The sequence below is a fragment of the Oncorhynchus keta genome, unplaced genomic scaffold (assembly GCF_023373465.1).
Source record: "Oncorhynchus keta strain PuntledgeMale-10-30-2019 unplaced genomic scaffold, Oket_V2 Un_contig_13438_pilon_pilon, whole genome shotgun sequence".
Taxonomy (NCBI): domain Eukaryota; kingdom Metazoa; phylum Chordata; class Actinopteri; order Salmoniformes; family Salmonidae; genus Oncorhynchus; species Oncorhynchus keta.
This window is the reverse complement of record NW_026278220.1, coordinates 3579-31510: the sequence shown is the minus strand read 5'-3', so window position 1 is coordinate 31510 and position 27932 is coordinate 3579. Positions and strand designations below refer to the sequence as shown.

Sequence of the window (27932 nt, the reverse complement as noted above, 5' to 3'; positions counted from 1 at the left end):
ACGTTGGGACACCGCCGAAAGGAGAGAATGTTCCTCACGAGCTGCAGATGAAGTTTTTTGGAAAGGTGAGACTGACTCCTCCCTGCTTTTCTCCACCATGTTATTGTAATGATGAGAGGTTAGCATGTCTTGGAGGTATGCTAACCTCCCCTGTTATTGTAATGGTGAGAGGTTAGCATGTCTTGGAGGTATGCTAACCTCCCCTGTTATTGTAATGATGAGAGGTTAGCATGTCTTGGAGGTATGCTAACCTCCTGTTGATGAGAGGTGTGTCTTGGAGGTAATGGTGGTGAGAGGTTAGCATGTCTTGGAGGTATGCTAACCTCCCCTGTTATTGTAATGGTGAGAGGTTAGCATGTCTTGGATGATGAGAGGTTATGCTTGGAATGCTAACTCCATGTCTTGGAGGTATGCTAACCTCCCTGTCATTGTAATGATGAGAGGTTAGCATGTCTTGGAGGTATGCATGTCTTGGAGGTATGCCCCCCCTGTTATTGTAATGATGAGAGGTTAGCATGTCTTGGAGGTATGCTAACCTCCCTGTTATTGTAATGATGAGAGGTTAGCATGTCTTGGAGGTATGTAATGGTGAGAGGTTAGCTGTCTTGGAGGTATGCTAACTCCCTGTTATTGTAATGGTGAGAGGTTAGCATGTCTTGGAGGTATGCTAACCTCCCCTGTTATTGTAATGGTGAGAGGTTAGCATGTCTTGGAGGTATGCTAACCTCCCCTGTTATTGTAATGGTGAGAAGTTAGCATGTATTGGAGGTATGCTAACCTCCCCTGTTATTATAATGATGAGAGGTTAGCATGTCTTGGAGGTATGCTAATCTCCCCTGTTATTGTAATGGTGAGAGGTTAGCGTGTCTTGGAGGTATGCTAATCTCCCCTGTTATTGTAATGGTGAGAGGTTAGCATGTCTTGGAGGTATGATATTTCTGCATCTGTAACTTTCTCACTCATTATTATTCACGATTCATTCAGGATTATATTTAATCATGTTAACATTCAGATTAATGAAGTGTTTAGAAACATATTATATTCTTCTTTACAAAAAAAATAAAAAATAAATACATGATTTACTATTAATTTCTATTGGGCAACCAAATAATCTGAAACACAACCAAAACAAACAGCCAATACAGCCAACAATAGTGACAAGCAACAGGCCTTGTACAATAACACCCAGGCCAGGACAACACCCGGGCAACAACAAGGTCCAATCATGAGATGAGCTAGCGAGCAACACAGACTGGTTACCGGACAGGAGATGACCTACGTCGCTCTGAGAAGCTAGAGTCTTTCACGTTCGCCTGATGAACTATTTCTGACCCCTGAGACTAATGGGAACCCTGGGCTCCCTTAGGTGGTCCTGCCATTGGTCGACCAGTACTTCAAGAATCACCGCCTCTACTTCCTGTCCACGGCCATCCGACCAATCAGCAGTGGGGGCCACGCCTCCAATAAGGAGAAGGAGATGGTGACAAGGTGAGAGATTATACATATATTCGCATGTCCAATGCATTGCTTCAGTCTCTGTCGTACAATATTAATACATGGAATGTGATTGGTGCTGTGGGTTGTGTAACGTATTCTTTGAAGAGGTCGTGTTCCAGATGTTTCCAGAAGATGGGCAGGGGACGCTGTTGTCTTAGTTTCAGGGGGAAGCTAGTTCCCCCTTCGGGGGTGCCAGGAGCACAGTGTTCCTTGAAACCCTGTGGACTGTAGCTCTAGTCCTGACACAGTGTTGTTTCTAAACCCTGGACTGTAGCTCTAGTCCTGACACAGTGTTGTTTCTAAACCCTGGACTGTAGCTCTAGTCCTGACACAGTGTTGTTTCTAAACCCTGGACTGTAGCTCTAGTCCTGACTGTTGTTTCTAAACCCTGGACTGTAGCTCTAGTCCTGACTGTTGTTTCTAAACCCTGGACTGTAGCTCTAGTCCCGACTGTTGTTTCTAAACCCTGGACTGTAGCTCTAGTCCTGACACAGTGTTGTTTCTAAACCCTGGACTGTAGCTCTAGTCCTGACACAGTGTTGTTTCTAAACCCTGGACTGTAGCTCTAGTCCTGACACAGTGTTGTTTCTAAACCCTGGACTGTAGCTCTAGTCCTGACACAGTGTTGTTTCTAAACCCTGGACTGTAGCTCTAGTCCTGACTGTTGTTTCTAAACCCTGGACTGTAGCTCTAGTCCTGACACAGTGTTGTTTCTAAACCCTGGACTGTAGCTCTAGTCCTGACTGTTGTTTCTAAACCCTGGACTGTAGCTCTAGTCCTGACACAGTGTTGTTTCTAAACCCTGGACTGTAGCTCTAGTCCTGACACACTGTTGTTTCTAAACCCTGGACTGTAGCTCTAGTCCTGACTGTTGTTTCTAAACCCTGGACTGTAGCTCTAGTCCTGACACACTGTTGTTTCTAAACCCTGGACTGTAGCTCTAGTCCTGACACAGTGTTGTTTCTAAACCCTGGACTGTAGCTCTAGTCCTGACTGTTGTTTCTAAACCCTGGACTGTAGCTCTAGTCCTGACTGTTGTTTCTAAACCCTGGACTGTAGCTCTAGTCCTGACACAGTGTTGTTTCTAAACCCTGGACTGTAGCTCTAGTCCTGACACAGTGTTGTTTCTAAACCCTGGACTGTAGCTCTAGTCCTGACACAGTGTTGTTTCTAAACCCTGGACTGTAGCTCTAGTCCTGACACAGTGTTGTTTCTAAACCCTGGACTGTAGCTCTAGTCCTGACACAGTGTTGTTTCTAAACCCTGGACTGTAGCTCTAGTCCTGACACAGTGTTGTTTCTAAACCCTGGACTGTAGCTCTAGTCCTGACACAGTGTTGTTTCTAAACCCTGGACTGTAGCTCTAGTCCTGACACAGTGTTGTTTCTAAACCCTGGACTGTAGCTCTAGTCCTGACACAGTGTTGCTTTGAAACCCTGGACTGTAGCTCTAGTCCTGACACAGTGTTGTTTCTAAACCCTGGACTGTAGCTCTAGTCCTGACACAGTGTTGTTTCTAAACCCTGGACTGTAGCTCTAGTCCTGACACAGTGTTGTTTCTAAACCCTGGACTGTAGCTCTAGTCCTGACACAGTGTTGTTTCTAAACCCTGGACTGTAGCTCTAGTCCTGACACAGTGTTGCTTTGAAACCCTGGACTGTAGCTCTGTAGATGTGTAAATCTGAGTGATTCAGACATCACTCACTCTTATAAAGCAGACTATTCTTCTTCTTCAAATTGCGTCACTTGATTATCTTGTCTTTGTTTCCTCTCTTTCCTCTTACGTTTTCTTCATCTTCTCTTCAGCCTGTTCTGCAAACTGGGACTTCTTGTCAGACATAGGATATCATTGTTTGGTAAGAAGGCTGTGAAGAGTGTGCTTCTAAGGATAGTGTGGACATTTGGAATGTGTCCCAAATGACTACCTGTTCCCTATGTAGTGCACTACTTTTGACCAAATCCCTTTGCATTATAAAGGATGCCATTTGGGACACATATTATAGTTTAATGCTGGATTTAATACCACTGTCTCCATCCCCTACCCCTGGTCCCACCTCCTACCCCTGGTCCCAGCTCCTACCCCTGGTCCCAGCTCCTACCCCTGGTCCCAGGTCTTGGCCCCAGCTCCTAACCCTGTCCCCTACCCATGTTTCCGGCTCCAAACCCTGTCCCCTACCCATATTTCCAGCTCCTACCCCTGGCCCCAGCTCCTACCCCTGGTCCCAGGTCTTGGCCCCAGCTCCTACCCCTGACCCCCAGCTTCTAACCCTGGTCCCAGCTCCAGCTCTTGGCCCCAGCTCCTACCCCTGACCCCCAGCTTCTAACCCTGGTCCCAGCTCCTACCCCTGGTCCCAGCTCCTACCCCTGGTCCCAGCTCCTACCCCTGGTTCCAGCTCCTACCCCTGGTCCCAGCTCCTACCCCTGGTCCCAGCTCCTACCCCTGGCCCCAGCTCCTACCCCTGGTACCAGCCCCTAACCCTGGCCCCAGCTCCTACCCCTGTACCCAGCTCCTAACTCTGGCCCCAGCTCCAGTTCTTGACCCCCTGCTCCTACCCCTGGTCCCAGCTCCAGCTCTTGGTCCCACCTCTTAACCCTGGTCCCTGCTCCTACCCCTGGTCCCACCTCTTAACCCTGGTCCCAGCTCCTACCCCTGGTCCGAACCCCTACCCCTGGTCCCAGCCCCTACCCCTGTCCCCTACCTCTGGACCAAGCCCCTACCCCTGGTCCCATCCCCTACCCCTGGTCGCAGCCCCTACCCCTGGACCCAGCTCCTACCCCTGGTCCCAGCTCCTACCCCTGGTCCCAGCTCCAGCTCTTTGCCCCAGCTCCAGCTCTTGGTCCCAGCTCCTACCCCTTTTCCCAGCTCCTAACCCCGGCCCCAGCTCCAGCTCTTGACCCCCAGCTCCTACCCCTGGTCCCAGCTCCTACCCCTGGTCCCAGCTCCTACCCCTGGTTCCAGCTCCTACCCCTGGTCCCAGCCTCTACCCCTGGTCCCAGCTCCTACCCCTGGTCTCAGCTACTACCCCTGGTCCCAGCTCCTATCCCTGGTCCCAGCTCCAGCTCATGGCCCCAGCTCCTATCCCTGGCCCCAGCTCCAACTCATGGCCCCAGCTCCTACCCCTGGGCCCAGCTCCAGCTCTTTGCCCCAGCTCCTACCAATGGCCCAGCTCCTATCCCTGGTCCCAGCTCCAGCTCTTGGTCCCACCTCTTAACCCTGGTCCCTGCTCCTACCCCTGGTCCCACCTCTTAACCCTGGTCCCAGCTCCTACCCCTGGTCCGAACCCCTACCCCTGGTCCCAGCCCCTACCCATGTCCCCTACCTCTGGACCAAGCCCCTACCCCTGGTCCCATCCCCTACCCCTGGTCCCAGCCCCTACCCCTGGACCCAGCTTCTACACCTGGTCCCAGCTCCTACCCCTGGTCCCAGCTCCAGCTCTTTCCCCAGCTCCAGCTCTCGGTCCCAGCTCCTACCCCTTTTCCCAGCTCCTAACCCCGGTCCCAGCTCCAGCTCTTGGTCCCAGCTCCTACCCCTGGTCCCAGCTCCTACCCCTGGTTCCAGCTCCTACCCCTGGTCCCAGCCTCTACCCCTGTACCCAGCTCCTACCCCTGGTCCCAGATACTACCCCTGGTCCCAGCTCCTATCCCTGGTCCCAGCTCCAGCTCATGGCCCCAGCGCCTACCCCTGGTACCAGCTCCAACTCATGGCCCCAGCTCCTACCCCTGGCCCCAGCTCCTATCCCTGGTCCCAGCTCCAGCTCTTGGCCCCAGCTCCTACCCATGGCCCAGCTCCTATCCCTGGCCCCAGCTCCAGCTCTTGGCCCAAGCTCCTACCCCTGGTCCCAGCTCCTATCCCTGGTCCCAGCTCCTACCCCTGGTCCCAGCTCCTACCCCTGGTCCCAGCTCCAGCTCTTGGCCCCAGCTCCTACCCCTGGTCCCAGCTCCTACCCCTGGTCCCAGCTCCAGCTCTTGGCCCAAGCTCCTACCCATGGCCCAGCTCCTATCCCTGGTCCCAGCTCCAGCTCTTGGCCCCAGCTCCTACCCCTGGTCCCAGCTCCTATCCCTGGTCCCAGCTCCAGCTCTTGGCCCCAGCTCCTACCCCTGGTCCCAGCTCCTATCCCTGGTCCCAGCTCCTATCCCTGGTCCCAGCTCCTACCCCTGGTCCCAGCTCCATCTCTTGGCCCCAGCTCCTACCCCTGGTCCCAGCTCCTACCCCTGGTCCCAGCTCCTACCCCTGGTCCCAGCTCCTACCCCTGGTCCCAGCTCCAGCTCTTGGCCCCAGCTCCTACCCATGGCCCAGCTCCTACCCCTGGTCCCAGCTCCAGCTCTTGGCCCCAGCTCCTACCCCTGGTCCCAGCTCCTACCCCTGGTCCCAGCTCCTACCCCTGGTCCTAGCTCCTATCCCTGGTCCCAGCTCCTACCCCTGGTCCCAGCTCCAGCTCTTGGCCCCAGCTCCTACCCATGGCCCAGCTCCTACCCCTGGTCCCAGCTCCAGCTCTTGGCCCCAGCTCCTACCCATGGCCCAGCTCCTATCCCTGGTCCCAGCTCCTCCCCATGGCCCAGCTCCTATCCCTGGTCCCAGCTCCTACCCATGGCCCAGCTCCTATCCCTGGTCCCAGCTCCTATCCCTGGTCCCAGCTCCTCCCCCTGGCCCCAGCTCCTCCCCCTGTCCCCAGCTCCTCCCTATAGGCACTTCAAATACTGATGCCAGATGCCTGTGAAGCATGCAAAGTTGTCTAAGCCGATTAGACCGAATGCTCTGGCTATGCATGGGGTGAAGTGTAGTTCCTGTGCTGTTTGTCATATCCATTTAATAACACGCTGAGTAAAGCTGTTATCACCTATTTCAGTGATTTATTTCCTCTTTAAATGCTCACTCATAGACATTCATTTGGTCAAATAGATGAAACAATTCAAACTAACCTGGTTTAGTCTCTGTAATGGTAAACACATCAACACTTCCCCCCCATGCTATGTCATTACCTTTTCAAACCGCTTCTCGAGGACCCCCCACAAACCGTTTCACTATGTTGTAGTAGTGAATTATCTCACCTGATTGACCTAGTGAAAGGGGCTTGGGGATTAGTTGGCCAGTTGAATCAGGTGAGTTAGCTGTGGAATCAAATACATGGTACTGTTGGGGGGTCCCCCGGGTTTGGGGGGTCCCCGGGTTGAAAAGCCCTGCCTTAGGTCTAGGTTACTGGTGTTTTATATTGGAAGTGTGTGATCTGTCCATCTAAACCTACATGAGTGTGGTCTTCAGTAGTATCAGTACACTGGACCCTGTGGTTCTGTCTCAGCTCTACACTGGACTCTGTGGTTCTGTATCCATGCATGTCTCAGCTCTACACTGGACTCTGTGGTTCTGTATCCATGCATGTCTCAGCTCTACACTGGACTCTGTGGTTCTGTATCCATGCATGTCTCAGCTCTACACTGGACCCTGTGGTTCTGTATCCATGCATGTCTCAGCTCTACACTGGACTCTGTGGTTCTGTATCCATGCATGTCTCAGCTCTACACTGGACTCTGTGGTTCTGTATCCATGCATGTCTCAGCTCTACACTGGACTCTGTGGTTCTGTATCCATGCATGTCTCAGCTCTACACTGGACTCTGTGGTTCTGTATCCATGCATGTCTCAGCTCTACACTGGACTCTGTGGTTCTGTATCCATGCATGTCCCAGCTCTACACTGGACTCTGTGGTTCTGTATCCATGCATGTCTCAGCTCTACACTGGACTCTGTGGTTCTGTATCCATGCATGTCTCAGCTCTACACTGGACTCTGTGGTTCTGTATCCATGCATGTCTCAGCTCTACACTGGACTCTGTGGTTCTGTATCCATGCATGTCTCAGCTCTACACTGGACTCTGTGGTTCTGTATCCATGCTTGTCTCAGCTCTACACTGGACTCTGTGGTTCTGTATCCATGCTTGTCTCAGCTCGTCTATATGCTGTGGTTCTGTATCCATGCTTGTCTCAGCTCGTCTATATGCTGTGGTTCCGTATCCATGCTTGTCTCAGCTCGTCTATATGCTGTGGTTCTGTATCCATGCTTGTCTCAGCTCGTCTATATGCCGTGGTTCTGTATCCATGCATGTCTCAGCTCTACACTGGACTCTGTGGTTCTGTATCCATGCATGTCTCAGCTCTACACTGGACCCTGTGGTTCTGTATCCATGCATGTCTCAGCTCTACACTGGACTCTGTGGTTCTGTATCCATGCATGTCTCAGCTCTACACTGGACCCTGTGGTTCTGTATCCATGCATGTCTCAGCTCTACACTGGACTCTGTGGTTCTGTATCCATGCATGTCTCAGCTCTACACTGGACTCTGTGGTTCTGTATCCATGCATGTCTCAGCTCTACACTGGACTCTGTGGTTCTGTATCCATGCATGTCTCAGCTCTACACTGGACTCTGTGGTTCCGTATCCATGCTTGTCTCAGCTCTACACTGGACCCTGTGGTTCTGTATCCATGCTTGTCTCAGCTCGTCTATATGCTGTGGTTCTGTATCCATGCTTGTCTCAGCTCGTCCATATGCTGTGGTTCTGTATCCATGCTTGTCTCAGCTCGTCCATATGCTGTGGTTCTGTATACATGCTTGTCTCAGCTCGTCTATATGCTGTGGTTCCGTATCCATGCTTGTCTCAGCTCGTCCATATGCTGTGGTTCTGTATCCATGCTTGTCTCAGCTCGTCTATATGCTGTGGTTCTGTATCCATGCTTGTCTCAACTCGTCTATATGCTGTGGTTCTGTATCCATGCTTGTCTCAGCTTGTCTATATGCTGTGGTTCCGTATCCATGCTTGTCTCAGCTCGTCTATATGCTGTGGTTCTGTATCCATGCTTGTCTCAGCTCGTCTATATGCTGTGGTTCTGTATCCATGCTTGTCTCAGCTCGTCTATATGCTGTGGTTCCGTATCCATGCTTGTCTCAGCTCGTCTATATGCTGTGGTTCCGTATCCATGCTTGTCTCAGCTCGTCTATATGCTGTGGTTCTGTATCCATGCTTGTCTCAGCTCGTCTATATGCTGTGGTTCTGTATCCATGCTTGTCTCAGCTCGTCTATATGCTGTGGTTCCGTATCCATGCTTGTCTCAGCTCGTCTATATGCTGTGGTTCCGTATCCATGCTTGTCTCAGCTCGTCTATATGCTGTGGTTCTGTATCCATGCTTGTCTCAGCTCGTCTATATGCCGTGGTTCTGTATCCATGCTTGTCTCAGCTCGTCTATATGCTGTGGTTCTGTATCCATGCTTGTCTCAGCTCGTCTATATGCTGTGGTTCTGTATCCATGCTTGTCTCAGCTCGTCTATATGCTGTGGTTCCGTATCCATGCTTGTCTCAGCTCGTCTATATGCTGTGGTTCCGTATCCATGCTTGTCTCAGCTCGTCTATATGCTGTGGTTCCGTATCCATGCTTGTCTCAACTCGTCTATATGCCGTGGTTCTGTATCCATGCTTGTCTCAGCTCTACACTGGACCCTGTGGTTCTGTATCCATGCTTGTCTCAGCTCGTCTATATGCTGTGGTTCTGTATCCATGCTTGTCTCAGCTCGTCTATATGCCGTGGTTCTACAGGACTACTCAGGCTGTAACACTGCCTCATGTCTCCACACAGGAAGCCATGCTACCTCCATAGTCAACTGTCTTCACATACTGGGCCAGACACTGGACGCCAGGTGAGTGACCACATGAACCCTATTCATATGGAAGTCATATTTGAGTGTGTTTGGATCCCCATTAGCTGATGTCATGATGTGGTAAAAGTTGTTTTTCTCAACATGTTAGTTTCACCATTACCCTCTGGGTTTAGAATCCAGCCATCTCTCAACATGTTGTTTCACCATTACCCTCTGGGTTTAGAATCCAGCCATCTCTCAACATGTAGTTTCACCATTACCCTCTGGGTTTAGAATCCAGCCATCTCTCAACATGTTGTTTCAGCATTACCCTCTGGGTTTAGAATCCAGCCATCTCTCAACATGTTGTTTCACCATTACCCTCTGGGTTTAGAATCCAGCCATCTCTCAACATGTTGTTTCACCATTACCCTCTGGGTTTAGAATCCAGCCATCTCTCAACATGTAGTTTCACCATTACCCTCTGGGTTTAGAATCCAGCCATCTCTCAACATGTTGTTTCAGCATTACCCTCTGGGTTTAGAATCCAGCCCAGATACTGTGAGAATCCAGCCATCTCTTAACATGTTGTTTCACCATTACCCTCTGGGTTTAGAATCCAGCCATCTCTCAACATGTTGTTTCACCATTACCCTCTGGGTTTAGAATCCAGCCATCCAATTTGTAAGTCGCTCTGGATAAGAGCGTCTGCTAAATGACTTAAATGTAAATGTAATGTAAATGTAAATCTCTCAACATGTTGTTTCACCATTACCCTCTGGATTTAGAATCCAGCCATCTCTCAACATGTTGTTTCACCATTACCCTCTGGATTTAGAATCCAGCCATCTCTCAACATGTTGTTTCACCATTACCCTCTGGGTTTAGAATCCAGCCCAGATACTGTGAGAATCCAGCCATCTCTTAACATGTTGTTTCACCATTACCCTCTGGGTTTAGAATCCAGCCATCTCTCAACATGTTGTTTCACCATTACCCTCTGGGTTTAGAATCCAGCCATCTCTCAACATGTTGTTTCACCATTACCCTCTGGGTTTAGAATCCAGCCATCTCTCAACATGTTGTTTCACCATTACCCTCTGGGTTTAGAATCCAGCCATCTCTCAACATGTTGTTTCACCATTATCCTCTGGGTTTAGAATCCAGCCATCTCTCAACATGTAGTTTCACCATTACCCTCTGGGTTTAGAATCCAGCCATCTCTCAACATGTTGTTTCACCATTACCCTCTGGATTTAGAATCCAGCCATCTCTCAACATGTTGTTTCACCATTACCCACTGGGTTTAGAATCCAGCCATCTCTCAACATGTTGTTTCACCATTACCCACTTCGATTCCCGGGACCACCCATACGTAGAATGTATGCACACATGACTGTAAATCGCTTTGGATAAAAGCGTCTGCTAAATGGCATATATATATATATGTATACATTTTAAGTATGGTTGGCCCCGGGATTCGAACCCACAATCGTGGCGGTACCAGCGCCGTCCTCTACCAACTGATGGTAATATAATCCGTGTCTGTTCTCCAGGACGGTGATGAAGACGGGTCTGGAGACGGTGAAGACGGCGTTGAGGGCGTTCTTCGACAACGCAGCAGAGGACTTGGAGAAGACTTTAGAGAACCTGAAGCAGGGCCAGTTCACTCACAGTCAATCCCAGCCCAAAGGAGTCACCCAGATCATTAACTACACCAGCGTAGCCCTGCTCCCTGTCCTCTCCTCCCTGTTCGAACACATCGGGCAGAACCTCTTTGGGGAAGACCTCATATGTATGCATACCAGTAGATCAATTCACATTTGGATCATTTGTTTTTTTGCTGAACAAAACCTGATATAGGGGCAATTCCACCAAAAGCCTGATGAGAGCTTGTAGCACCACCTATTGGCCAATGATGAAACTGCACTTACCTGCTGCTCAAACATGAGACAAGGCCTCATTAGTCATTGTTAATTAAAAAGGCCATCCCTGTATCTCACACAAGACAAGCCCTCATTGTTAATTAAAAAGGCCATTCCTGTATCTCACACAAGACAAGCCCTCATTAGTCATTGTTAATTAAAAAGGTGTAAGGACACCGTCCTGTAAAGGTCATACTGTAGGTCCTCTGTGTAAGGACACCGTCCTGTAAAGGTCATACTGTAGGTCCTCTGTGTAAGGACACCGTCCTGTAAAGGTCATACTGTAGGTCCTCTGTGTAAGGACACCGTCCTGTAAAGGTCATACTGTAGGTCCTCTGTGTAAGGACACCGTCCTGTAAAGGTCATACTGTAGGTCCTCTGTGTAAGGACACCGTCCTGTAAAGGTCATACTGTAGGTCCTCTGTGTAAGGAGACTTCCCTTGTTGTCTTCACAGTGGATGACGTCCAGGTGGCCTGTTATCGGATCCTCAACAGCCTGTATAGTCTTGGTACCAACGACAGCATCTACGTAGAAAGGTAACGTCAAAATGAAATGCAATGTGAACACGATGATTAATTAAGAGGAAGTCAATCACACAGTCAACTCCAGGTCATTTAGTAAGTTCGCCGTTCTGCGATTCTCACTGTTAAACGTCGTAACAGTGTTCAACACAATGCTCTTTTCTTCATCATTCGGTCTGATCCGTTATCATTCCATCTGATCCGTTATCATTCGATCTGATCTGTTATCATCTGATCTGATCCGTTATCATTCCATCTGATCCGTTATCATCTGATCTGATCCGTTATCATTCCATCTGATCCGTTATCATTCCATCTGATCCGTTATCATTCCATCTGATCCGTTATCATCTGATCTGATCCGTTATCATTCGATCTGATCCGTTATCATTCCATCTGATCCGTTATCATTCCATCTGATCCGTTATCATCTGATCTGATCCGTTATCATTTCATCTGATCCGTTATCATTCCATCTGATCCGTTATCATTCCATCTGATCCGTTATCATCTGATCTGATCCGTTATCATTCCATCTGATCCGTTATCATCTGATCAGATCATTCAACGGCCATTTTCTTTTCTAAAGTCATCTGGTATCATTTCATTTCAACCCAATAAGCAAAAAAATAAAACCGTACCAATCTTCATGTTAAACTACTTTTACAAATGTCAAAATGAATTCAATGTGAATATGATGATTAAGAGGAAGATAGGGTGTCTGGAACTGATCAGAATATATATATATATATATAATCATCCAACCAGTTACGCCATTCATGTCCATTACAGAAATATAATTAGGGGTTCAAGCAGAGAAGCTGGGTGAAACCCTATTGTATTTAATTAGGGGTTCAAGCAGAGAAGCTGGGTGAGACCCTGTTGTATTTAATTAGGGGTTCAAGCAGAGAAGCTGGGTGGGACCCTGTTGTATTTAATTAGGGGTTCAAGCAGAGAAGCTGGGTGGGACCCTGTTGTATTTAATTAGGGGTTCAAGCAGAGAAGCTGGGTGGGACCCTATTGTATTTAATTAGGGGTTCAAGCAGAGAAGCTGGGTGAGACCCTGTTGTATTTAATTAGGGGTTCAAGCAGAGAAGCTGGGTGAGACCCTATTGTATTTAATTAGGGGTTCAAGCAGAGAAGCTGGGTGAGACCCTATTGTATTTAATTAGGGGTTCAAGCAGAGAAGCTGGGTGAGACCCTATTGTATTTAATTAGGGGTTCAAGCAGAGAAGCTGGGTGAAACCGTATTGTATTTAATTAGGGGTTCAAGCAGAGAAGCTGGGTGAGACCCTGTTGTATTTAATTAGGGGTTCAAGCAGAGAAGCTGGGTGAGAGCCTATTGTATTTAATTAGGGGTTCAAGCAGAGACGCTGGGTGAGACCCTATTGTATTTAATTAGGGGTTCAAGCAGAGAAGCTGGGTGAAACCCTATTGTATTTAATTAGGGGTTCAAGCAGAGAAGCTGGGTGGGACCCTGTTGTATTTAATTAGGGGTTCAAGCAGAGAAGCTGGGTGGGACCCTGTTGTATTTAATTAGGGGTTCAAGCAGAGAAGCTGGGTGAAACCCTATTGTATTTAATTAGGGGTTCAAGCAGAGAAGCTGCGTGAGACCCTATTGTATTTAATTAGGGGTTCAAGCAGAGAAGCTGGGTGAGAGCCTATTGTATTTAATTAGGGGTTCAAGCAGAGAAGCTGGGTGAGACCCTGTTGTATTTAATTAGGGGTTCAAGCAGAGAAGCTGGGTGAAACCCTATTGTATTTAATTAGGGGTTCAAGCAGAGAAGCTGGGTGAAACCCTATTGTATTTAATTAGGGGTTCAAGCAGAGAAGCTGCGTGAGACCCTATTGTATTTAATTAGGGGTTCAAGCAGAGAAGCTGGGTGAGACCCTATTGTATTTAATTAGGGGTTCAAGCAGAGAAGCTGGGTGAGACCCTGTTGTATTTAATTAGGGGTTCAAGCAGAGAAGCTGGGTGAAACCCTATTGTATTTAATTAGGGGTTCAAGCAGAGAAGCTGGGTGAAACCCTATTGTATTTAATTAGGGGTTCAAGCAGAGAAGCTGGGTGAAACCCTATTGTATTTAATTAGGGGTTCAAGCAGAGAAGCTGGGTGAAACCCTATTGTATTTAATTAGGGGTTCAAGCAGAGAAGCTGGGTGAAACCCTATTGTATTTAATTAGGGGTTCAAGCAGAGAAGCTGGGTGAGACCCTGTTGTATTTAATTAGGGGTTCAAGCAGAGAAGCTGGGTGGGACCCTGTTGTATTTAATTAGGGGTTCAAGCAGAGAAGCTGGGTGAGAGCCAAACAGCCATGGAGCCAAACAGTTATTCTTTCTAACGGTTTCTATGGGGGATTCGGAGGCCTCAATTTATGCAAGATGCCAAAACGTTGGACATAACAGGACAGGCCAGTGGATTCCCTCTGGGGGGTTCTCTAAACCAATGCTTATGACACATCCAGAACCAGCCATAGAACCAGCTGGATAATCTGTTGAATACGTTGTTGTCTTGTTATACAGGCCAGTGGATTCCCTCTGGGGGGGTTCTCTAAACCAATGCTTATGACACATCCAGAACCAGCCATAGAACCAGCTGGATAATCTGTTGAATACGTTGTTGTCTTGTTATACAGGCCAGTGGATTCCCTCTGGGGGGTTCTCTAAACCAATGCTTATGACACATCCAGAACCAGCCATAGAACCAGCTGGATAATCTGTTGAATACGTTGTTGTCTTGTTATACAGGCCAGTGGATTCCCTCTGGGGGGGTTCTCTAAACCAATGCTTATGACACATCCAGAACCAGCCATAGAACCAGCTGGATAATCAGTTGAATACGTTGTAGTAACAAAAAAAACTCCGTAACAACCGACGACATGAAGTAGCTGGATGAGGTTAGCGCGCTAGCTACACTGACAGCTGTCAGTGAACTACAAAAATGTTAATGTTTATCAACGCCACGTGGAAATTCCCACACCCAATTGGTGAATATACAATGCCAGTCAGGAGTTTGGACACACCTACCGATTCCAGGGTTTTTCTTCATATTTACTTTTTACTGGTTGAAAGAATGCAGAAAGCTGTCATAGAAGCAAAGGGTGGCTGCTTTAAAGAATCTAAAATATATATTTGATTTGTTTAAATAAGTATCCGCCCCTTTTCCCCCAGTTTTCTCCTAAAATGACATACCCAAATCTAACTGCCTGTAGCTCAGGCCCTGAAGCAATGATATGCATATTCTTTGAACCGGTTGAAATGTGAAATGAATGTAGGAGAATATAACACATTAGATCTGGTAAATATATAATACAAAGAAGTAAAAACAACAGTTTTTTTGTACCATCATCTTTGAAATGCAAGAGAAAGGCCATAATGTATTCTTCCAGCCCAGGTACAATTTAGATGTTGGCCACTAGATGGCAGCACTGTATGTGCAAAGGTTTAGACTGATCCAATGAACCATTGCATTTATTTTCAAAATTTTGTGTCAAGACTGCCCAAATGTGCCTAATTGCTTTAATAATACATTTTCAAGTTCATAACTGTGCACCCTCCTTAAACAATGGCATGGTATTATTTCACTGTAATAGCTACTGTAAATTGGACAGTGCAGTTAGATTAACAATAATTTAATCTTTCTGCCCATATCAGATGTCCTGGTAAATGTTCTTGTTACTTACAACCTCGTGCTAATCGCATTAGCCTACATTAACTCAACCTCATGCTAATCGCATTAGCCTACGTTAGCTCAACCTCATGCTAATCACATTAGCCTACGTTAGCTCAACCTCATGCTAATCACATTAGCCTACGTTAGCTCCACCGTGGACTGATCCTGCAGTTTTAACACTTCAAAATAGTGGTGGCTATTTCCTCTGGAGTGTTACTTTAAGGTCCTCCATTTAGAATTGAGTGAAAAACACTTAAAATGCTTTACTCCTCTGGCTCCGAATGACCGATCTGTACAACACTTGATATACGGTATCCATGGACCAAGATCTCGCTTGTCAAACAACATGCTAGCATGTCAAACAACATGCTAGCATGTCAAACAACATGATAGCATGTCAAACAACATGCTAGTATGTCAAACAACGTGCTAGCATGTCAAACAACATGCTAGCATGTCAAACAACATGCTAGCATGTCAAACAACGTGCTAGCATGTCAAACAACGTGATAGCATGTCAAACAACGTGATAGCATGTCAAACAACGTGATAGCATGTCAAACAACATGATAGCATGTCAAACAACATGATAGCATGTCAAACAACATGATAGCATGTCAAACAACGTGCTAGTATGTCAAACAACGTGCTAGCATGTCAAACAACATGCTAGCATGTCAAACAACGTGCTAGCATGTCAAACAACGTGCTAGCATGTCAAACAACGTGATAGCATGTCAAACAACGTGATAGCATGTCAAACAACGTGATAGCATGTCAAACAACATGATAGCATGTCAAACAACATGATAGCATGTCAAACAACATGATAGCATGTCAAACAACATGCTAGAATGTCAAACAACATGCTAGCATGTCAAACAACATGATAGCATGTCAAACTACATGATAGCATGTCAAACAACATGCTAGCGTGTCAAACAACATGCTTGCATGTCAAACAACATGATAGCATGTCAAACAATATGATAGCATGTCAAACAACATGCTAGCATGTCAAACAACATGCTAGCATGTCAAACAACATGATAGCATGTCAAACAATATGATAGCATGTCAAACAACATGCTAGCATGTCAAACAATATGATAGCATGTCAAACAACATGCTAGCATGTCAAACAACATGATAGCATGTCAAACAATATGATAGCATGTCAAACAACATGCTAGCATGTCAAACAATATGATAGCATGTCAAACAACATGCTAGCATGTCAAACAATATGATAGCATGTCAAACAACATGCTATCATGTCAAACAATATGATAGCATGTCAAACAATATGATAGCATGTCAAACAACATGCTAGCATGTCAAACAATATGATAGCATGTCAAACAACATGCTAGCATGTCAAACAACATGATAGCATGTCAAACAATATGATAGCATGTCAAACAACATGCTAGCATGTCAAACTACATGATAGCATGTCAAACAACATGATAGCATGTCAAACAATATGATAGCATGTCAAACAACATGCTAGCATGTCAAACAATATGATAGCATGTCAAACAACATGCTAGCATGTCAAACAACGTGATAGCATGTCAAACAATATGATAGCATGTCAAACAACATGCTAGCATGTCAAACAATATGATAGCATGTCAAACAACATGCTAGCATGTCAAACAACGTGATAGCATGTCAAACAACATGATAGCATGTCAAACAACATGATAGCATGTCAAACAATATGATAGCATGTCAAACAACATGCTAGCATGTCAAACAACATGCTAGCATGTCAAACAACATGATAGCATGTCAAACAATATGATAGCATGTCAAACAACGTGCTAGCATGTCAAACAATATGACCAATAAACCTTCACGTGACATGTATTCACGACTTGAAATATGCTGAGGTAATTTTTAATGTTTTTTCACGTTTTCTCAAAATCCCTACTTTGATTGACACTGGAAGTATGATAGATAATGACAATCTAAAAGTGTCCTACATTTACATTTACATTTTAAGGTGGTGATTGACTCCGCTGTTAGCTGGAAGTATGATAGATAATGACAATCTAAAAGTGTCCTGTCTAGAACCTTCTACAGACTGTTGACACCACATGTCATACATTTGTGGTCCTTCTGTGGCTCAGTTGGTAGAGCATGGCGCTTGTAACGCCAGGGTAGTGGGTTCGATTCCCGGGACCACCCATACGTAGAATGTATGCACACATGACTGTAAGTCGCTTTGGATAAAAGCGTCAGCTAAATGGCATATATATATATAATATATATATATATATATATATATATATATATTTACAACAACCATCATTTGTTCTGTGGCTCATTTTAATATTGCATTAAGTCTAGTAAAGGATGTGACTGGGTTAGTTAAACCAGTTATTCTGAAGAAGGAGTGTCTTCCTGAACATGAGCTGTCCCTCACTTTTCCTCCTCCTCCCCCCCTCCTCTTCCTCCTTCCTCCCCCTACCTCCTCCTCCTCCTGCCTCTTCCTCCTCTTCCTCCTTCCTACCCTACCTCCTCCTCCTCCTCCTCCTGCCCCTTCCTCCTTCCTACCCTACCTCCTCCTACCTCCTCCTCCTCCTGCCTCTTCCTCCTCTTCCTCCTTCCTACCCTACCTCCTCCTCCTCCTGCCTCTTCCTCCTCCTCCTCCTTCCTCCCCCTACCTCCTCCTCCCCCCTCCTGCCCCTTCCTCCTCTTCCTCCTTCCTACCCTACCTCCTCCTCCTCCTTCCTCCCATACCTCCTCCTTCTCCTCCCCCTACCTCCTCCTTCTTCCTCTTCTTTCTTCCTCCCCTACCTCCTACTTATCCTCCCCCTTCCTCCGTCTCTTCCGCCTTCCTCCTCCTCCTTCTCCTCCTCCCCCTTCCTCTGCTTCCTCCCCCTACCTCCTCCTCCTCCCCCTACCTCATCCTCCTCCTCCCCTTCCTCCTCTTCCTCCTTCCTCCCCTACCTCCTCCTCCTCCTGCCCCTTCATCCTCTTCCTCCTTCCTCCCCCTACCTCCCCCTCCTCCTCCTCCTCCTTCCTCCCCCCTCCTCCTCTTCCTCCCTCCTCCCCCTCCCTCCTCTTCCTCCTGCAGGCAGCGTCCAGCCCTCGGTGAATGTCTTGCAGCGTTCTCGGGGGCGTTCCCTGTGGCCTTCCTGGAACCAGAGCTCAACCAGTTCAACAACTACTCCATCTACATTACCAAGGGCTCCCGGGACAGAACAGGTACTGTTGCAAACTGTCCTTCAGGTGTTTTAGAATCAAAGACCGGATCGGTTTGGATGGAGAGATAGAGAGAAGCTTGGCATAAATGTTGCAAACTGTCCTTCAGGTGTTTTACAATCAAAGACCGGATCGGTTTGGATGGAGAGATAGAGAGAAGCTTGGCATAAATGTTGCAAACTGTCCTTCAGGTGTTTTAGAATCAAAGACAGGATCGGTTTGGATGGAGAGATAGAGAGAAGCTTGGCATAAATGTCCTTCAGGTGTTTTAGAATCAAAGACCGGATCGGTTTGGATGGAGAGATAGAGAGAAGCTTGGCATAAATGTCCTTCAGGTGTTTTAGAATCAAAGACCGGATCGGTTTGGATGGAGAGATAGAGAGAAGCTTGGCAGAAATGTTGCAAACTGAATTGAGGAATGACGGCATACAGTCTTTATGTCTCTCTCACTATCACCTTTTATCTCTCTGTCTCTTACTCCTTCTCTCCCTCCACCCTCTCTCTCCCTCCACCCTCTCTCCCTCTACCTTCTCTCTTTCTTTATCTCTCTCTCCCTCCAACATCTCTCCCTCCACCCCCTCTCTCGCTCTATCTCTCTCTCTCCCTTCACCCTCTCTCTCCCTCCACCCTCTCTCTTTCTCCACCCACCCTCTCTCTCCCTCCACCCTCTCTCTTTCTCCACCCACCCTCTCTCTCCCTCCACCCGCTCTCTCCCTCCAACATCTCTCCCTCCACCCTCTCTCTCGCTCTCTCTCTCTCTCTCTCTCTCTCTCTCTCTCTCTCTCTCTCCCTTCACCCTCTCTCTCCCTCCACCCTCTCTCTTTCTCCACCCACCCTCTCTCTCTCTCCCTCCTCCCTCTCCCCTTCCCCCTCTCTCCTCTCTCCCCCACTGCTTCCCCAGCTCTCGATCTGCCCTTCCAGGTCGGAGAGATGTGTCCAGTCATCCCGTCCCTGGAGAAGTCTCTGGAGGAGATCATGGATCTGGCTGAGTCCGGCCTGCACTATACGCAGATGCCTCACGTTATGGAGGTAGAGACTGGTTTATTACCAGGAGACTGGTGGTTTATTAACAGGAGACTGGTGGTTTATTAACAGGAGACTGGTGGTTTATTAACAGGAGACTGGTGGTTTATTAACAGGAGACTGGTGGTTTATTAACAGGAGACTGGTGGTTTATTAACAGGAGACTGGTGGTTTATTAACAGGAGACTGGTGGTTTATTAACAGGAGACTGGTGGTTTATTAACAGGAGACACCAAATCATGGGCTGGTACAACCAAATCATGGGCTGGTGCCAACAACTGAAAACGTTGGTGGCCCCCGTGACACCAGGGGAAAATGTTGGTCTGGATCCCTGAGCTTACAAAAGATAAGAACAAGATTGAAAAGACAACATTACTTCAACATTTAACATGAGCATTCCTCCCCCTGTCCTTATCCCCAGGTGGTGCTGCCCATGCTATGCAGCTACATGTCTCACTGGTGGGAGCACGGCCCAGAGAACAACCCTCCGGAGACTGCAGACAGCTGCTGTACTCACCTCACCTCAGACCACATGAATAGTCTACTGGGCAACATCCTGAAGATTATCTATAATAACCTGGGGATCGACGAGGGGGCCTGGATGAAACGGCTTGCAGGTAGAGACACACCTTCTATCTACCACATGGTCAAAAGCACTTCAGCCTGCTTGTCAATGTCTTGGTTGTTATGTGTGTGTGTGTGTGTGTGTGTGTGTGTGTGTGTGTGTGTGTGTGTGTAGTTACCACGACGTCCGGTATGTTGTCAGAGGGGATCGTCAGCAATAATCATATATGCACATAGAATTGAATTCCACTGTTTGTACTGAAAACTGTCTGCCTTAGGAAGAAGCCCACTGTGGGCAGGCCACTCAGTAGCATTGAGTCAAAAGTAAATGTCATGGACAGGGTTTTAGAAACAAGATTCTTGGTGGTTCTGACCTTCTTTCATTTTAGAATGATGGAGGCCACTGTGTTCTTGGGGACCTTCAATGCTGCAGAAATGTTTTGGTACCCTTCCCCAGATCTGTGCCTCGACACAATCCTGTCTCTGAGCTCTACGGACAATTCCTTCGACCTCGTGACCTAGTTTTTGTTCTGACATTCACTGTAAACTTTGGGACCTTTATATAGACAGGTGTGTGTGCCTTTTCAAATCATGTCCAATAAATATATATTGGTCTTTGTGTGAGGTATTGATGTGTTGACCTCATCACTATTGGTCTTTGTGTGAGGTGTTGATGTGTTGACCTCATCACTATTGGTCTTTGTGTGAGGTATTGATGTGTTAACCTCATCACTATTGGTCTTTGTGTGAGGTGTTGATGTGTTGACCTCATCACTATTGGTCTTTGTGTGAGGTATTGATGTGTTGACCTCATCACTATTGGTCTTTGTGTGAGGTATTGATGTGTTGACCTCATCACTATTGGTCTTTGTGTGAGGTGTTGATGTGTTGACCTCATCACTATTGGTCTTTGTGTGAGGTGTTGATGTGTTGACTACATCACTATTGGTCTTTGTGTGAGGTGTTGACCTCATCACTATTGGTCTTTGTGTGAGGTGTTGACCTCATCACTATTGGTCTTTGTGTTAAGTGCTGATGTGTTGAAGGTACAGAACTCTCTGTTTAAGCAGTTGGCTCACACAGTTCAGACACTCATCGGTACATCACAAGATATGCAGTCAGAGGGTCTCTACACAGTCCCCAGGTCCAGAACAAGAGGCTGGGAAATGCTCAGTATTAGAGACATGACTACATGGAAGTCTCTTCCACCCAGGGAACTCAAGCAATAAAAACAGGTCCAGAACAAGAGGCTGAAAAATGCTCAGTATTAGAGACATGACTACATGGAAGTGGGAACTCAAGCTAGCAATAAAAACAGGTTCAGAAACCAGATAAAATAACATCTTACTGCACAACGGCGACTGTGAATAGACACAGCCATTCTATATATCTTGTATTGTATTATGTATTGTGTATTGTATTATATAGGTGGGTGACCTTGACCGAATCCTTGGCTTGTCCCAGCAGGAACGGCTTATAGGGCCGGAGCCGTCTCTGAAGCGTGAGGCAGAGGCAGGAGATGATGTAGTTTTCTGTAGTGTTATGTAGTGTTAGGTAGTGTTATGTATATTATATTATGCCTATGATTTATTTTATATATTTTACATGTTGTTTTGTTTCCTGTTTGAACCCCAGGAAGAGTAGTAGACTTGTTCGAGAACAAATTAAATGCTAAAATTGCATGTTGATCGACGGGGAAGCCTGAATAGGTTGACCGGCAGGTGGGTGGGTGCTCAGAAACACAACGGTTACCCACACTTTACTTGTCTTCAATCCTTCTATGCCGTAGGAGCATAGGTCACCCACATGACCAAGCAGTTTCCCATACTGGATATGTGTTGTTACTGCATGTGGTGGTGATCATGTGTTGATGTCACGGGACACAGCAACCAAAATGCATTGTTTCTAAATGAAAACAAACTGTTATATCATCTAGAGTGAAACATCACCATCGTTGTTTAAATAAAAAAACAAACTGTTATATCATCTAGAGTGAAACACTACCATCGTTGTTTAAATAAGAAAACAAACTGTTATATCATCTAGAGTGAAACACCACCATCGTTGTTTAAATAAGAAAACAAACTGTTATATCATCTAGAGTGAAACACCACCATCGTTGTTTAAATAGAACAAACTGTTATATCATCTAGAGTGAAACACCACCATCGTTGTTTAAATAAGAAAACAAACTGTTATATCATCTAGAGTGAAACACCACCATCGTTGTTTAAATAAGAAAACAAACTGTTATATCATCTAGAGTGACACACCACCATCGTTGTTTAAATAAGAAAACAAACTGTTATATCATCTAGAGTGAAACACCACCATCGTTGTTTAAATAAGAAAACAAACTGTTATATCATCTAGAGTGAAACACCACCATCGTTGTTTAAATAAGAAAACAAACTGTTATATCATCTAGAGTGAAACACCACCATCGTTGTTTAAATAAAACAAACTGTTATATCATCTAGAGTGATACATCACCATCGTTGTTTAAATAAAACAAACTGTTATATCATCTAGAGTGACACACCACCATCGTTGTTTAAATAAAACAAACTGTTATATCATCTAGAGTGATACATCACCATCGTTGTTTAAATAAAACAAACTGTTATATCATCTAGAGTGAAACACCACCATCGTTGTTTAAATAAAACAAACTGTTATATCATCTAGAGTGAAACACCACCATCGTTGTTTAAATAAGAAAACAAACTGTTATATCATCTAGAGTGAAACACCACCATCGTTGTTTAAATAAGAAAACAAACTGTAGAATCATCTAGAGTGATACATCACCATCGTTGTTTAAATAAGAAAACAAACTGTAGAATCATCTAGAGTGAAACACCACCATCGTTGTTTAAATAAGAAAACAAACTGTTATATCATCTAGAGTGAAACACCACCATCGTTGTTTAAATAAGAAAACAAACTGTTATATCATCTAGAGTGAAACACCACCATCGTTGTTTAAATAAGAAAACAAACTGTTATATAATCTAGAGTGAAACACCACCATCGTTGTTTAAATAAAAGAACAAACTGTAGAATCATCTAGAGTGAAACACCACCATCGTTGTTTAAATAAAACAAACTGTTATATCATCTAGAGTGAAACACTACCATCATTGTTTAAATACGAAAACAAACTGTTATATCATCTAGAGTGAAACACCACCATCGTTGTTTAAATAAAACAAACTGTTATATCATCTAGAGTGAAACACTACCATCATTGTTTAAATACGAAAACAAACTGTTATATCATCTAGAGTGAAACACCACCATCGTTGTTTAAATAAAACAAACTGTTATATCATCTAGAGTGAAACACTACCATCGTTGTTTAAATAAAACAAACTGTTATATCATCTAGAGTGATACATCACCATCGTTGTTTAAATAAGAAAACAAACTGTTATATCATCTAGAGTGAAACACCACCATCGTTGTTTAAATAAGAAAACAAACTGTTATATCATCTAGAGTGAAACACTACCATCATTGTTTAAATACGAAAACAAACTGTTATATCATCTAGAGTGAAACACCACCATCGTTGTTTAAATAAAACAAACTGTTATATCATCTAGAGTGAAACACTACCATCGTTGTTTAAATAAAACAAACTGTTATATCATCTAGAGTGATACATCACCATCGTTGTTTAAATAAGAAAACAAACTGTTATATCATCTAGAGTGAAACACCACCATCGTTGTTTAAATAAGAAAACAAACTGTTATATCATCTAGAGTGAAACACTACCATCGTTGTTTAAATAAGAAAACAAACTGTTATATCATCTAGAGTGAAACACCACCATCGTTGTTTAAATAAGAAAACAAACTGTTATATCATCTAGAGTGAAACACCACCATCGTTGTTTAAATAAGAAAACAAACTGTTATATCATCTAGAGTGAAACACCACCATCGTTGTTTAAATAAGAAAACAAACTGTTATATCATCTAGAGTGAAACACCACCATCGTTGTTTAAATAAAAAAACAAACTGTTATATCATCTAGAGTGAAACATCACCATCGTTGTTTAAATAAGAAAACAAACTGTAGAATCATCTAGAGTGAAACACCACCATCGTTGTTTAAATAAGAAAACAAACTGTTATATCATCTAGAGTGAAACACCACCATCGTTGTTTAAATAAGAAAACAAACTGTTATATCATCTAGAGTGATACACCACCATCGTTGTTTAAATAAGAAAACAAACTGTTATATCATCTAGAGTGAAACACCACCATCGTTGTTTAAATAAGAAAACAAACTGTTATATCATCTAGAGTGAAACACCACCATCGTTGTTTAAATAAGAAAACAAACTGTTATATCATCTAGAGTGAAACACCACCATCGTTGTTTAAATAAGAAAACAAACTGTAGAATCATCTAGAGTGAAACACCACCATCGTTGTTTAAATAAGAAAACAAACTGTAGAATCATCTAGAGTGAAACACCACCATCGTTGTTTAAATAAGAAAACAAACTGTTATATCATCTAGAGTGAAACACCACCATCGTTGTTTAAATAAGAAAACAAACTGTTATATCATCTAGAGTGAAACACCACCATCGTTGTTTAAATAAGAAAACAAACTGTTATATCATCTAGAGTGAAACACCACCATCGTTGTTTAAATAAGAAAACAAACTGTTATATCATCTAGAGTGAAACACCACCATCGTTGTTTAAATAAGAAAACAAACTGTTATATCATCTAGAGTGAAACACCACCATCGTTGTTTAAATAAGAAAACAAACTGTAGAATCATCTAGAGTGAAACACCACCATCGTTGTTTAAATAAGAAAACAAACTGTTATATCATTACATTTACATTTAAGTCATTTAGCAGACGCTCTTATCCAGAGCGACTTACAAATTGGTGCATACACCTTATGACAACCAGTGGAACAGCCACTTGCATCTAAATCTTGTTGGGGGGGTGAGAAGGGGGGTGAGAAGGATTACTTACCCTTACTTACCCTATCCTAGGTATTCCTTGAAGAGGTGGGGTTTCAGGTGTCTCCGGAAGGTGGTGATTGACTCCGCTGTCCTGGCGTCGTGAGGGAGTTTGTTCCACCATTGGGGGCCAGAGCAGCGAACAGTTTTGACTGGGCTGAGCGGGAACTGTACTTCTTCAGTGGTAGGGAGGCGAGCAGGCCAGAGGTGGATGAACGCAGTGCCCTTGTTTGGGTGTAGGGCCTGATCAGAGCCTGGAGGTACTGAGGTGCCGTTCCCCTCACAGCTCCGTGGCGAGCACCATGGTCTTGTAGCGGATGCGAGCTTCAACTGGAAGCCAGTGGAGAGAGCGGAGGAGCGGGGTGACGTGAGAGAACTTGGGAAGGTTGAACACCAGACGGGCTGCGGCGTTCTGGATGAGTTGTAGGGGTTTAATGGCACAGGCAGGGAGCCCAGCCAACAGCGAGTTGCAGTAATCAAGACGGGAGATGACAAGTGCCTGGATTAGGACCTGCGCCGCTTCCTGTGTGAGGCAGGGTCGTACTCTGCGGATGTTGTAGAGCATGAACCTACAGGAACGGGACACCGCCTTGATGTTAGTTGAGAACGTCAGGGTGTTGTCCAGGATCACGCCAAGGTTCTTAGCGCTCTGGGAGGAGGACACAATGGAGTTGTCAACCGTGATGGCGAGATCATGGAACGGGCAGTCCTTCCCCGGGAGGAAGAGGAGCTCCGTCTTGCTGAGGTTCAGCTTGAGGTGGTGATCCGTCATCCACACTGATATGTCTGCCAGACATGCAGAGATGCGATTCGCCACCTGGTCATCAGAAGGGGGAAAGGAGAAGATTAATTGTGTGTCGTCTGCATAGCAATGATAGGAGAGACCATGTGAGGTTATGACAGAGCCAAGTGACTTGGTGTATAGCGAGAATAAGAGAGGGCCTAGAACAGAGCCCTGGGGGACACCAGTGGTGAGAGCGCGTGGTGAGGAGACAGATTCTCGCCACGCCACCTGGTAGGAGCGACCTGTCAGGTAGGACGCAATCCAAGCGTGGGCCGCGCCGGAGATGCCCAACTCGGAGAGGGTGGAGAGGAGGATCTGATGGTTCACAGTATCGAAGGCAGCCGATAGGTCTAGAAGGATGAGAGCAGAGGAGAGAGAGTTAGCTTTAGCAGTGCGGAGCGCCTCCGTGATACAGAGAAGAGCAGTCTCAGTTGAATGACTAGTCTTGAAACCTGACTGATTTGGATCAAGAAGGTCATTCTGAGAGAGATAGCGGTAGAGCTGGCCAAGGACGGCACGCTCAAGAGTTTTGGAGAGAAAAGAGAGAAGGGATACTGGTCTGTAGTTGTTGACATCGGAGGGATCGAGTGTAGGTTTTTTCAGAAGGGGTGCAACTCTCGCTCTCTTGAAGACGGGAGGGACGTAGCCAGCGGTCAGGGATGAGTTGATGAGCGAGGTGAGGTAAGGGAGAAGGTCTCCGGAAATGGTCTGGAGAAGAGAGGAGGGGATAGGGTCAAGCGGGCAGGTTGTTGGGCGGCCGGCCGTCACAAGACGCGAGATTTCATCTGGAGAGAGAGGGGAAAAGAGGTCAGAGCATAGGGTAGGGCAGTGTGGGCAGAACCAGCAGTGTCGTTTGACTTAGCAAACGAGGATCGGATGTCATCGACCTTCTTTTCAAAATGGTTGACGAAGTCATCTGCAGAGAGGGAGGAGGGAGGGGGGGGAGGATTCAGGAGGGAGGAGAAGGTGGCAAAGAGCTTCCTAGGGTTAGAGGCAGATGCTTGGAATTTAGAGTGGTAGAAAGTGGCTTTAGCAGCAGAGACAGAGGAGGAAAATGTAGAGAGGAGGGAGTGAAAGGATGCCAGGTCCGCAGGGAGGCGAGTTTTCCTCCATTTCCGCTCGGCTGCCCGGAGCCCTGTTCTGTGAGCTCGCAATGAGTCGTCGAGCCACGGAGCGGGAGGGGGAGGACCGAGCCGGCCTGGAGGATAGGGGACATAGGGAGTCAAAGGATGCAGTAAGGGAGGAGAGGAGGGTTGAGGAGGCAGAATCAGGAGATAGGTTGGAGAAAGTTTGAGCAGAGGGAAGAGAAGATAGGATGGAAGAGGAGAGAGTAGCGGGGAGAGAGAGCGAAGGTTGGGACGGCGCGATACCATCCGAGTAGGGGCAGTGTGGGAAGTGTTGGATGAGAGCGAGAGGGAAAAGGATACAAGGTAGTGGTCGGAGACTTGGAGGGGAGTTGCAGTGAGGTTAGTGGAAGAACAGCATCTAGTAAAGATGAGGTCAAGCGTATTGCCTGCCTTGTGAGTAGGGGGAAGGTGAGAGGGTGAGGTCAAAAGAGGAGAGGAGTGGAAAGAAGGAGGCAGAGAGGAATGAGTCAAAGGTAGACGTGGGGAGGTTAAAGTCGCCCAGAACTGTGAGAGGTGAGCCGTCCTCAGGAAAGGAGCTTATCAAGGCATCAAGCTCATTGATGAACTCTCCGAGGGAACCTGGAGGGCGATAAATGATAAGGAGTGAAACACCACCATCGTTGTTTAAATAAGAAAACAAACTGTTATATCATCTAGAGTGAAACACCACCATCGTTGTTTCCCACCAGTCTCTCTCTCTCTAACTGTCCTTCTCTATTCTGTCCTCGCCTCCAGTGTTCTCTCAGCCAATCATTGGTAAGGCAAAGGGGGGGCTGTTGAAGACCCACTTTCTGCCGCTGATGGAGAAGTTGAGGAAGAAGGCTGCCACCGTACTGCAGGATGAGGAACAGATGAAGGCCGAGGGACGAGGGGAGATGTCTGAGGCGGAACTACTCATCCTGGATGAGTTTACCATCCTGATCAGAGACCTCTATGCCTTTTATCCGCTACTCATCCGCTTTGTAGACTACAACAG

The 27932-nt window shown here is 46.1% G+C and overlaps 1 protein-coding gene across 1 annotated transcript; it reads left to right on the top strand.

The window, feature by feature from the left end:
* Positions 1-27932, top strand: LOC127918154 (ryanodine receptor 2-like; the record flags this gene model as incomplete). The annotated part of the gene is made up of 10 exons (XM_052501393.1): positions 1-65; positions 1367-1488; positions 3302-3351; positions 9123-9183; positions 10680-10918; positions 11504-11585; positions 18331-18461; positions 19360-19487; positions 19903-20098; positions 27692-27932. Coding segments are annotated over 10 exons (1315 nt in total), but the record flags the coding sequence as incomplete, so codon positions are not given.